This window comes from Thalassophryne amazonica, chromosome 14, assembly GCF_902500255.1.
Source record: "Thalassophryne amazonica chromosome 14, fThaAma1.1, whole genome shotgun sequence".
In the NCBI taxonomy this organism is placed as follows: Eukaryota; Metazoa; Chordata; class Actinopteri; order Batrachoidiformes; family Batrachoididae; genus Thalassophryne; species Thalassophryne amazonica.
This window is the reverse complement of record NC_047116.1, coordinates 75,387,508-75,401,386: the sequence shown is the minus strand read 5'-3', so window position 1 is coordinate 75,401,386 and position 13,879 is coordinate 75,387,508. Positions and strand designations below refer to the sequence as shown.

Here is a 13,879-nt window from a genome sequence, read left to right as displayed (position 1 = left end):
TAGAGATTCCCATTTGAATCTGACTTGCTTTATGCGAGACGCCTTTCCTGACACAACTCCTGTTAGTGCAATGGATAAGAGAATATTTAGAGGGGAATCCTGCAAATGGTGAAAAAAGCATCAAATTCGGCAGAAATACTCCTCAGACAATCCTCTTTTGAAAAAAACGATTGGCCACTTGAAGGTGGTCAGGTAGGGGCCAATTGAAGAATTACACAGAGGTCAAAATTAAAAGATGCTCCAATCATATTGAAAAATATTCCACATTATTTGCCTGATCATAAAGATTCCAAAAAGGTATAGTTTGTACTATCTGTGACTGAATTCTATGGAGTTATGGTATAAAAACAGCAAGAATGGTGACAAAGGTCAGTTTTATTTTGTACAGGGGTCAAAAGTTGAAGTTGTTCCAATTTTGGTAAAAACTGATGCAAATTACTAGTTGAGTTAACACAGTTCTAAAAAGGAATAGTTTGGACCATGTATCATCCTTACTTATCATGTTACGGGGTAACATATGTTACATGTCAGAGAATCCAATAGACGTAAACCTTGTTTGACCTTTACTTTGGAGACCAAGCATTCAACAATGTCAAAACTATTCCATTTATTAATCCTATTAGCTCAACCAATAATTTGTATCACTTTTTACCTTTTTGGAAACTTTATGATCAGGCAAATAATGTGGAATTTTTTCAATATGATTGGCGCATCTGTTAATTTTGACCTCTGTGTAATTATTCAATTGACCCCTACCTGACCACCGATTGAAAAATCAAGTGGCCAGTTGTTTTTTCAAAAGAGGAGTGTCTAAGGAGTATTTCTGCCGAATTTGATGCTTTTATCACCATTTGCACGATTGTTTCACTTATCTGCTGCACTATGTTCCACATGAACACAGACACACAGCTCCTGGTGTTCCTAAACAGTTCTCTCGCCAAATACTAATGACGACCTACTCTGCCTCACTTCTGAGATCAGACACCATCAGGTGTGCACAGACCAGCACAGCTGCTATGGGTTGAGTGTGCAGAGTCGGTACAAACCATTCGGAGGATGGAGGTGTCAGCACTCGGTGGCGAGTATGCTGTGGATGAACGAACGGTGTCCCGACAAGATGAGCTACTTGTCACTTGTATGTGCTGCTTGTCTTGCCGCACCAACAAAATAGCTAGAAAGGTCTGTTAGGATATATCTCGTTTCTTGCTTATTTGAATTATGCCCAAGATTTTGCTTTCTAGGTGGTCCCTGCATTTTCTTTCTGATTTCTGTTTTATAATTCTTACTTTATATTTCTCTGTATTTTGACAACACTTTTATTGGATGAAAATGTATAGTCCCTACAAGAAGATGTATGTTTTCTATATTGTTTTATTGTGTTCAATTAAAAAATAAAATAAAATAAATAAATCTTGTCTTGCTGATGGCCACAAGCTTCAGGAAAGAAGAACCAGGGCTGTGAATCCTTGAGAATGACATGAACTGAGTGCCATAAATTTATGTTAATTCATATTACAAGGGGAATTTCCCAACTTCAAAATTTGAATGAACTGTTTGTTCTCTGTTTCTAAGAAAAAAATCCCTCATCACTTTTTTATGATGTCAAGGATTTTTTTTTTTTTTTTTTTTTAAATGGGGCCTAATTGTTGTTCCTAAGACTGCAACATGCAATATGCAACATTTTATCAGCAAAGAAAATGGTCAAAGCATATCTCTAGGAAATAAATTTATGGCTGGATAGAAAGCTGAAAGGTTGAAGTTTTTCATACCAATGTCAATATTGGTCCTGCATTGTCAGTCTAGCATAAAGTCGCTGCACCTGTTTGACACTCTTGGTCTGGTGCCAAAACTCAATAATTTTTTTTCACTGTAGTATGGTTAATCTTGGCATTTTCCTGAGTCTTGCTTGGCATCAACATAAACTTCAGGGTCTATACAAGTAAAAAAGAAACATAAATGATCAAGTTTGTAGCATTTAAGGGTCAAAGAGTGTTTTAAATCTAGTATATTTTTTGGGACACCCTATATATATATACGAGGTCTGTTAATAAAGTAACGGTCCTTTTTATTTTTTTCAAAAACTATATGGATTTCATTCATATGTTTTTACGTCAGACATGCTTGAACCCTCGTGCGCATGCGTGAGTTTTTCCACGCCTGTCGGTGACGTCATTCGCCTGTGAGCACTCCTTGTGGGAGGAGTCATCCAGCCCCTCGTCGGAATTCCTTTGTCTGAGAAGTTGCTGAGAGACTGGCGCGTTGTTTGATCAAATTTTTTTCTAAACCTGTGAGACACATCGAAGTGGACACGGTTCGAAAAATTAAGCTGGTTTTCAGTGAAAATTTTAACGGCTGATGAGAGATTTTGAGGTGAGACTGTCGCTTTAAGGACTTTTCACGGTGCGAGACGTCGCGCAGCGCTCTCAGGCGGCGTCATCAGACTGTTCAAGCTGAAAACCTTCACATTTCAGGCTCTATTGATCCAGGACGTCGTGAGAGAACAGAGAAGTTTCAGAAGAAGTCGGTTTCAGCATTTTATCCGGATATTCCACTGTTAAAGGAGATTTTTTTAATGAAAGATGTGCGGACGGGTCCGCGCGTCGGGATGCAGCCGCCGCGACGCTCCACCACAGGAAAAACACCTCTGTTGAAAGCCTTAAGGACAAGTTGGAACATGTCCTGCCTGTTAAACAATTTCTCATATACTCACTCCACTGAAAGCCATCAAAAGCCGCCTGGATTTTACAAATGGTTATCAACACGGAGGTGTTTTTCCTGTGCCGCCGCACCGCGTCGGCTGCGTCCCGACGCGCGGACCCGTCCGCACGTCTTTCATTAAAAAAAAATCTCCTTTAACAGTGGAATATCCGGATAAAATGCTGAAACCGAATTCTTCTGAAACTTCTCTGTTCTCTCACGACGTCCTGGATCAATAGAGCCTGAAATGTGGAGGTTTTCAGCTTGAACAGGCTGATGACGCTGCCTGAGAGCGCTGCGCGACGTCTCGCACCGTGAAAAGTCCTTAAAGCGACAGAATCACCTCAAAATCTCTCATCAGCCGTTAAAATTTTCATTGAAAACCAGCTTAATTTTTCGAACCGTGTCCACTTCGATGTGTCTCACAGGTTTAGAAAAAATTTTGATCAAACAAAGCGCCAGTCTCTCAGCAACTTCTCAGACAAAGGAATTCCGACGAAGGGCTGGACGACTCCTCCCACAAGGAGTGCTCACAGGCGAATGACGTCACCGACAGGCGTGGAAAAACTCACGCATGCGCACGAGGGTTCAAGCATGTCTGACGTAAAAACATATGAATGAAATCCATATAGTTTTTGAAAAAAATAAAAAGGACCGTTACTTTATTGACAGCCCTCGTATATATATATATATATATATATATATATATATATATATATATATACACACACACACACACGTGTATTAGAGCCTGACTGATATGGACTTTTTGAGGCCGATGCCGATTTTTGGAGGAAAAAACTGCCCATAATCGATAAATCGGCTGATTTGCCGATAGCCGATAAATCAGCCGATATATATATATTTTTTATGAATAAAATGCTCTTTTTTGGACCCTTAACAAAAAAGGTATGAGCTAAAAGCTGAAGCTTTGTCCTCATATTGATTAACTTTATAACAGAGAAGAATTTTCAAGTTCAAAAAATGCAAAAATGCAATTGGAGCAGTTAGGGGGCTATTCAAACGGGCCAACTAGTAAGATATCACTCCTGAAAATGATCTTTGCCATATAACGTGAGGTAAATCTGCCCTACGATTGGAGTTTGGAAAACCATGTGACAGAGAACCAACTCCAATTGGACACTCACATTGTGCACGTCATCAAACATCTTCTGAGGAGTACCAAGATGGCCAACGGTGGATCGAAAGTCTGTGGAGTTAACTTTTCAGCAAAAAAAAAAAGTACATTTCTATCTCATATCATTAAAACGTTATTTACAATTTAGTAAAGTTTGGTCCCAGCCGTCGTATACGACGGCATCGGCCCCAGAGGGTTAATGGTGAATGGCAGTAATTCCCAGAACCCTTCCGGACGACCAGTGAATCTGAATGTTTCAACCCTTTAGGAGTAAATGAAAGTTTTTCATGCTAGAAATAAGGTCTACACAACGTGGGCTTAATAAAAAGAGTGACCGATCCAATGAAGCACATTTGACACATTACTACTTAAACTGAGTTAATCAAACTGAGTTGAACTGAAACGGGAGAAATGTGGAGTGAATGTAATCGCAAAGTTATTACAAACAACATCCTTATAAACTTACTTGTATGCTTTTGTCAGCCGATCATTGCAGTGTGACGGTGAACTATGGGGGCCGGTGATGAACACATTTAAGCAGGGGTGTAAGCAGCTCTCAGTTGAATGAAGTCAGAGCTCCATCTACTGGACAAACGGTGCAAGGACATTTTACATTGCCGACGCAAACATTATTTCAGTAACTGTTCTGTTTATGAGAAATTATCGGCCGATAGTGAGTACTTTGAAAAGGGCTTATATCGGCCGATAATATCGGCTAGCCGATATATCGGTCGGGCTCTAATATATATATATATATATATATATATATATATATATATATATATATATATATATATATATATATATATATATATATATATATATATATATATGTATGTATGTGTGTGTGTGTGTGTGTGTGTGTGTGTGTGTACAATGCACATTAAAAATATATATATATCCTTGACATCAGAAAAAAGTGATAAGGCATTTTAGTATTATAGTTTATCATCCTTGACATTGATGAGGGATTTTACTGCCATAATTTTGGTTTCTGTATTTTATTTTGCATATTATTTATTTATATGCATAATATTATGCATATTTTACATGGCATTTGGGAGTTTTTTTTTCACCACCTAGCGCTCTGTAAACTTCGGCCATCTTCGGCCACGGCATACTCGCCACCTAGTGCGGACACCCACTTCCTCCGAATGGTTTGTGCCGACACTGCACGCTCAACCACCCCCATTTTCTGAATGGTTTGTGCCGACACTGCACACTCAACCCGTGCGTTAGTCTCACCCAGCTGCTATCTTACAGTGAAATACAGATGAAAGTACTTTTACTGAATTCACAGAAAGCAGAAATTGAATTTATTTTTTCATGGCATTTTAATATTTTTTTTTTGCCCTAATCAATTATTACTTGTATTATTGTCAAGCAGGTAGCACAGTTGGATAAGGAGTTCACTACAAACATACAGCCCAGACTTTGATTCTTGGTCATAATACCTGTCTGCGTCCTTGGACAAGACACTATCTGCATTGGCCAAGTCCAACCAGCTGTAAATGGGTCTTGGGTGGAGAACTAACCTGCGATAGGCCGGTGCCTATAAAAGACTGACTTCTTCTTCTAATCAATTATGACATTTAAACATACCGTGTGAAAAGATAAACTGTGATTTCCACTGTTTTATGGAATTTACAATTATAAAAATACCATAATTACTAAACCAAAAGCACGGATTCAAGAGGTAAAGGAAATCTGTTGCAGTCCAAGAATGGTACAATTATTACTTGTGTCCTTGCAGTTCGATGGCAGTGCCTTTGCGCCCTCCAATGTCCCACATTATGATGGAGTGATCTGAACTGCCAGAAAACAGGATCCTCTGGCCCGGGTCCCAACACAGTGCCGTCACACTACCTGGAGCAAAGTACAACACACGCATGCGGGATTCAAAACACACAACAATATTCTCTTAGCAAACACTTTTAAGCCAGTATTAACACAACACAGGATGGAAAAAGAAAACATTGGGTTTGGACATCAGATTTAAAGCAACTGAGGTAAATATTTTTCAGGCATTATCTGAGAAAAGGTTAACAAATGTGTGCAGGAACATGTGTATGTAGTTTACCAGTGTGTCCCTTAAAAGTGGTGACCAGACTGCAGCTGTCCTGCTCCAGCTTCAGAATGGTCACCTGACCAGATTGGTCTCCGACAAAGGCGTGTCTCGTCTCCACGTCAAACCTGAGTTTATATTAAGTAAAGTAGCACAACAAAATATGTCCTGCTGGAAAACTGTCAAACCACTCGGTCAGTCAGTAGGACAGTATTCTGCACAGAGAAGGACAGTACTCGGTGTACAGTAGAACAGTACTCAAAGTACAGTAGGACAGTACTCAGAGTATAGCACTGAGTGTACACTAGAACAACATGCAATGTATAGTAGGACAACAGCCAAACTACAGTAGGAGTACTCAGCGCACAGTTGGACAATACTCAACGTACAGTACAAGAGCACTCACAGTATAGTAGGTGAAGTACAGAGGGTACAGTAAGACAGTATGCAGACTACCTTAGGCGAGTACTCTGTGCACAATAGGAGAACACTCAGCATACAGAGGGAGAGTACTCAGCGTAAAGTAGGACAATACTGAGAGTATAGCAGGAGGGGTTCAAAGTACAGTAAGACAGTATTCACACTACACTGGAGCAGCACTCACAGTACAGCAAGAAAGGACTGAGAGTACGGTAGAAAAGTACTCAAACTATAGTAGAAGATCACTCGGCATGCAACAGGACAGTAATTACTTTGCCCAATCAAATTTCTTGCTCTCTTTATTCTGTGACTAAATTATTTCTTCCTTTCCACTGACTTGTGTGCAGCTGTCAATGTAATATTTCCATTTTACAACATAACCACTATGAAATAATCACAAAATAACAGTATATCTCTGGGTCACTGTACAATTTAAAAGATATTTATTATTTTTGAGTTATTGTGTTAAACTGGAGGGGATGAACTCACTCGTTCATTTATTTATTCATCTTATCACTCACTGCATTTTTTGGAACTTGAGTGAGGCAAGCTTTCGATCATTCTGCTCATTCCAGACTGCAGGAACACAGTTAGCAAAACTAGATTTCCCAGAGAACAAGAACACCACGCTTGTGGAGCGCAAACCTCTGCCAACACTAATTTCCAGTCACTCACTCATCTTCGACCGTTTTGAGGGTCGTGGGGGGCTGGAGCCTGTCCCAGCAGTCATGAGACATGTACACCCTGGACAGGATGCCAGTCTGTTACACGGCCACATATAGACAAACAAACACATTCACGGCTGCACACACACCTACGGATAATTTTAAAGTGTCCAATCCACCTAACCTGCATGTGTTTGGATGTGGGAAGAAGCTGGAGCACCTGGAGAGAACCCACACAAACACAGGGAGAACACACAAACTCCACACAGAAAGGTCACAGATGGGAATCGATCTCATTAAGCTACTGTGCTGCCCCAATAGTTTCCAATTCCACAATTTTTATCTTGGAAAAATTTTTCAAGGTCAAAGTCCTGCCAGAAGTGGCTTTTCATAAGCTAAATTAAATGTGATCAAAAGTCAGGAGGATGTATTTAGTTCATGCACTTGAATTTAAGGTTTTTGTGTTGTTGTTTTTTTATTTTTAGTTTATGAGTTATTTTTCAGATAAATTTCACAGAACATTGGTTATCTCTGCTATGCTGCTCTTCTATTTTGGCTCCAGGATGGCACCATGAGTCATGTGACTTCTTTTTTTTTTTTTTTTTTCTGGCTCGTCACGTCACTACTCTCTGTATAAAGCGACTCTATGCTTCCCCTCCCTTCCTGTTCTTCCAGGTGCCACATCATGGAGCTGATTCTGCACACCTGCCAGTAATCAAGTGCACCTATATTTAAACCCTGGTCCTGCCTCTCTGCAATCACCAGAAACTTGTGGTACCTGACCTCAGTTTCTCTCTGTGGTGATGAACTGTTCTGATTCCTTGTACTGTGTGTTTTTCACTCCGTTTTCCTTGTGTCCTCAGCATTCCGGTCTACAGTCAGCTCCGTCGTGGCTGACTAGTCTTGGTTCAGTCATCATCCACCATCTGGTTTGGGAACTCACTCCATTCACCTTCTGGTCAAGTTGCTCCAGTGTCTTCTTCACCGCCTTTGTACATTTATATATTCCAATTTGTTCACACAATGAAATTATTTGTTTTATTAATTTTGACTCCCTGCATTTTGGGTCCTAAACTCTTGTTTCTGATCTAACCATAACACTAAAGGCCTTACATAATATATACAACAAACATATCTTTGCTTCCCTTCCCTGACAATTCCTTTGACTTCAAGCTTGGTCTGTGCTCTGACCTGCACTGTCAACCCTCGGGCCTTACACATTTATGATTGTACTGACAACACAGAACTATACGATTCTACGGACATGATGAACTCTACTTTCGACAAAGGTAGACATAGAACCAGTGAGGGAAACTGTTCTAATTCCTAAATGTTCAATGAGATTTATTCATTTACTTTTGTGAATCCCCTTGGATCAATGCTACACTACAAGAACCAGCTGTTGCTGTGGTGTACAGAAACAATATTGCACAAATTGTCACTGTCCGATTACTTATGAGCCTGACTGTACAGGTAACTTCAAAACCACACAAATGTTGAGAGAGACAGAAGAAAGAAATCTGCTTCAGCTACATTCATACAAAATCCTTCCAGCAGGGTTGTGTGGACTTCTTTCAGTGTTATTTGAGTTTTCAAACTTAACTGCTGTTAAACAATCAGACAATAAGTTTAATTCTCTGATGTCATACTTTTTATGCAGAAACGTCTCGTCTCACTGTCAACCACACTAATCCCTCATCAATCTATCATCCACAAACCAACCAGCAGGTGTCAGAAACCTCTATGGGATATTACGTACATAGGCAAAACAAAGTGGCTTTTTGACTTGATATAGTCAACTCAACTTCACACATGTGAATGAGTTTGTCCTCCATATATACCAATTTCATCTGTGAACAGAATAGCATTTATTGTTTCTGGGATATTGTGTTAAACAGAAAGGGATGAAATAATTTATTCATCTGTGAAAAGCCTGGCTTTTGTAAATCCCAGGAACATGAAATCTGCAAGCTACAATTTGCCTTAAGTTTCTTGACACAACAAAATAAGATTTTGGGATCATTGACAGGGAACAAAAGAGCACAACATAATAAAATTTCAGTTTTGACTGACACAATCTACGGGAATCACTCATTTTTCATTTCATCCCCATCAAAAATCTGCCAGTGTGTTAGTTGACATCTTCTAATTGAATAAACCTTTTGACCTGAGTCTTGCTCAATGCTGCAGCATCAGACATGTTCATTGTTGTTCATATTTGAATCAGAATAATTACATTTTTGCCATTTAAAATTTTCTCACCAGCAGGGCTGGGAGGGAAATGCTGATCGAGGCCACGAAGTTTGCACATCATGACAGAGTAACCCACAGTATACATGTTGACAGTGATCACAGCGTGTGAAGGATACTGGAGTCCAGAAACCCAGACGGCAGTGCGATAGATGCCCAACTGCTGGCCGCCCTCTGAGCAGTGCCAGGTGAAGGTCCTGTCTTGGCCAGTGCTGAGAACCCACTCCATCTCCAGCACAAACAGCACCACAGTCACTCTGCCCTGATGGGCTGTGGACACACAGACAGCACACAAGATGCAGTTACAGAATCCCTCTAACCTTTCCTGAGAAGTGTGGTGTCTTCACATTGAAACAAAACTGTGGCAGGGTGTTCTGTGTGGTACTGAGACCATTTAGAAAGGGCCAGGAAGTAAACACTCGCACTCTTCTTCAACCGCTTAGTCCAATCAAGGGTCACGGGGGGCTGCAGCCTATCCCAGCAGTCATAGAGCGCAAGGCGGGGTTATCGATTCAATGTTAATTAAAATCTTATGAAAATGAATGAAGGCATTTTTTAAAGAAAGTATATGCCGAACTATGACAACTTAGGGACCCAAGGAATGGCTGTGGCATATTTTGTTGACTGAGCTGCTCTCTGGGATGTAGTGAGAATTCACAGAATCCCCAACAAGTTGTTGGACATCATTGCCAGGTACTGTGAGTGCTGTGTGGAATGGGCATCCATCAGGTATGTGTAATGGATCCTACACTGTTCAACACTTGCATGGACTGGGTTTTGACTACGGTTGTGGAGACCAGCAGCTTAGGTGCTTTTGGTGAGAAAAGGTTTACTGGCCTTGATTTTGCAGAAGATGCTGTGATCTTTGAAGATTCACTGGACACAGAGATTGCAGCACTTGAGAAGTTGAGTGAGGAATCTGAGTGTTTGGGTTTGTAATTGTCCTGGATCAAGTCACTGACTGCATGGAGCCTTTCAATGACCTCATGGACTCAGCCATCAGACGTGTGTCTCTATGTGTTGAAAGTGTTGAACTTGGAAAGAGATTCTGTTAATTCAGCAGTGGCATTCAGGTGCCTGGGCCCTTGGCCGCTGAGATCGAGGGACATCTATACAGAACTTTTGGGGTCAGAAGATCGCTGGACAGAGGTGTCTGACAATGCTGATATCTTTGCACAAGAATGAAGGTCCAAATCTTATTTGTCTTGTCTTAGTGTATGATTATGAAACTTTGACACCAACCAGTGATCTAAGGTGGTGTATGTCTTTGGGACGAGGTCTCTTTGGAGGATCCTTCAGTACTGCTGGAGTTACTTTCTGTGCTGGTTTGACACAAACAGTTTGACACAAACTGAACTGAATATTTATGAAACTGATTTAAGATATAACATGTTTAAGCAAATTCATACACTATGAATCAGAGGTGGGACAAAGTCACTGTCAAGTCATTCTCAAGTCATGAATCGGCAAGTCTCAAGTCAAGTCTCAAGTCAGCTTGCAAACAACTGGTGGTCATTATGACTTGAGACTTGACTTGGGACTTGCCGATTCATGACTTGAGAGTGACTTGCTGGTGACTTCGTCCCACCTCTGCTATGAATATAATAATAACTTTATGTCTAAAATTATTATGAAGGTAAATGCCAGTATACACCATCAACAATAATCCATGAAAAGAGTGAAGTCAGACTCAAAGATGTAAATCATTCTAAGGAAATCCGTTTAAAAGAAGGCATTATTTCAAAGTACAACTCTGTATATGGCCCACAACAGGTTTGTGATCTTGTCTGACACAGAGCCATTCTATCTCACCCTGGTAAGTGCGCGCTGGGGTCATTTTATTGTAGTCTTCTGACAGCATGAACTCCTGAAAGATAAGAGGAGAATGCAGATGATAAATGTTATACAAATAATGAATGTTTATGAGTGTAATGGAAAGAATATTTCATTCGGTCTATCTTTCACCGAATGAAATATTCTTTCCATTGAACAAATGAAACAACTTTCATTATTTGCCTAAAATAGATCCTTGTCATTTGATAATTTATTAATTTATAGTAAGGAAGTCCCTGCGGCTGCTCCCTTGTTTGCACTCGGGGTCGCTACAGCAAATCCAAGGTGGATCTGCATGATGAATTGGCACAAGTTTTGATGCAACTCCATATTATATGGAGAAATGTGGCAGGGGTGGGGTCTGAACCAGGACCCTTCCGCACCGAAACCAAGTGCACTAACCACTTGGTTACCAGCCTTGCCAATCCAAAGTTGTTCTCAGTCAACTTGTAAAAACAGTCAGATAGTTCAAAAACCATCCTGACAATGTAGTCCATAGCTGATACCGTGAACTGACTTGTGTACAGACTGCCGTCTGCTTTTCTCAGTCCAGAGAAAATTTGTGACAGAAACTTGTTGAGCTCATCATCAGACAGCGGTTCTACTTTAGCTAGATACATCCCAGCAAGTATTTCAAATGCCTCCAGATGGCTTACATCATAGTGGATTTGGTGTTTTTTTGTGTTATAAGGATGAGCAGCGTCAATAAGCTGCTAAGCGCCGTCACCGCTAGTGCGCGTGCTGCGTGTGCACATGCGCTGGTCACAGAGTGTGATGGTACAAAACATATGCAGCCAAATTTGCATGCTAAATGGAGCCAAAAATTCACGGGAAATAGAGCACAATGGCAAACGGGACAAATGATCAATATCATGGGACATACACACCACCAATCAAATGACAAGAATCTATTCAGGCACTATATAATGACAAATAAATCTGATATTCCTGAAGTGAATACAAATATGGACAAAGTCCTGATGGGAAAGTATATCCGGAAAACATCTTTGGAAATATTTGGTAAGTATATGTTTGACAACTACGAGGGTAGGCTGAAAAGTTCTAAGGCTCCCCATGAAGGAGTAATGCATTAACTGCATTATAGTGAGCCTTAGAACTTTTCAGCCTACCCTCATATAAGCCCCGCAAAAACGTTGGGGCAGTATGGAAAATGCAACTCTTATAAAAGAAACCAGCACTGATTCTTTCATTTTCTTTTATTTCTATTTCATTGTGTAGCAGGATGTAGTGATCGGCCTTGGTGACTTTCAGCTGGTGTTGGGTTCCAGCCAATCGCTGCAGGAGAATGCCGTATAAAGGTGAGCAGAGAGCTCCTGTCTTTCTCACGCTTGCTGGAGGTTGGGCTTACGCCATGGTGTGGTGCATTTCACTTCCGCGTTCCTGTGGTGGTAGGTAGGCTATCGGTAGCGGCTGCAGTTTCTAAATGTCATCTGTCAGATGCTTATTTAGTTATTTTGCCTCACAGAAACTCATTTCAGCATTATTGCTGGCTGCACACTGCTTATCGCTCCTTATGCCAGTCACTGTTCATTGCTGGTTGCTCCCATGTGGTGTTGATTTTCCACTCCACGTCAAGTTGACTGGTATGTAGTGTAGCAATCTTGGCTTCCTGTTACATCCATTTATGTGTTACTTATGTTTGTGTTTGTTTTAATTTTAGGATCGCGGTTGAGAGTAGTGGCGCAGTGTGACTGAATCGCTGGAGGAAACCACTGCTGCTTCGCTCTGCCCTGCTCGGTTCTGTTTTGTCTCGTTTGTCCAATGTCAGACTGACTGCTGTGTCTGGTGGTGCACTGTAGCGCCCCCTTCTGTTCCGTGCTGCCGTAATAAGCGAAGTGCGCAACGCATCTGTGCATGCATGGGTCAAACGGGGGCAAAAATCCCAACTACCAAACTCACACCGCTCCCATTGAATTTCGTATACAGTAGCATTAGTGGACTGTAAAAGTTAAGGCTTACAGGGACTGTTTCAAAGGCTTTAAGCCTTAAGTGACGCATACAGTAATGACAGGGGCGCATTGTGCTGTTTTCAAATGCTCAAACGGAATTTATAGGCTTTAAAGTTGGCTGAAAACACACGATTGCAAAGCTCCGCCGAGTCCCCACAAAGACGAAAAGAAGAAATGTGGTCGTAAACCTCCGTTCATTCTACACAATTTCCCCACAGAAAAGAAAGATCCAGATGGACTAAAATTGTAAGTTTCTTGCACACATTTATTTTGTCAATATCCTGAAACTGTGCCGAATTATGTGGCTGATGGTGCTGTTTTCGTGCATCGGCTTATGACTGTAATGTCACGCCATGAATGTCGTGGCACGTAATATTGTAAAACAAACTGTATGCATGCACATATCATTGTATGTCTGTCAACTTATCAAAACAAACGTGACACCAAAGAGGTTATATGTGAGACTCACCGTCATTGTAGTCATTATGAAGCCGGCGGAGTCACGATTTCTCATTCCTGCGTAGTAAATATTCTGCAATATCCAGTTTCAGTCTCTGGACTTCGTCTAACCATCCGTCAGTTGCCATCAAGGGGTCAGAAATTTGTTCGTCTCCAACTATCAACAAGAACTGGTCATTTTCAACAGCAGCTCTCTTTTCCTCCTTTGTCGGCATGAACGGTAGTTTCTGTACAGATGCAGCACACGCAGGCACAGCCAGCTCTTCTTTCCATTTCTGTCCACTGCCGTACGTAGTCCTGGTTGTAACAGGCAATCCGCGGTGCTTACAAAAACACTTTAAATCGTCAATTTTCCAGCGGCTGAAATGATCCAAATCATAGC

At 40.9% G+C, this 13,879-nt stretch overlaps 1 protein-coding gene across 2 annotated transcripts in view; it reads right to left on the bottom strand.

Annotated features, from left to right (window-relative positions):
- The window catches only part of wdfy2 (WD repeat and FYVE domain containing 2), a 73,967-nt gene that overhangs the window by 18,127 nt on the left and 41,961 nt on the right, over positions 1-13,879 (bottom strand). For both annotated transcript variants that reach the window (XM_034186173.1, XM_034186174.1), the window contains 4 exons: positions 11,048-11,102; positions 9,355-9,505; positions 5,916-6,028; positions 5,575-5,701 (listed from right to left, as the gene is read on the bottom strand). In XM_034186173.1, the coding sequence (XP_034042064.1) occupies positions 5,575-5,701; positions 5,916-6,028; positions 9,355-9,505; positions 11,048-11,102 (446 nt within the window). The remainder of the gene's footprint in view (positions 1-5,574; positions 5,702-5,915; positions 6,029-9,354; positions 9,506-11,047; positions 11,103-13,879) is intronic.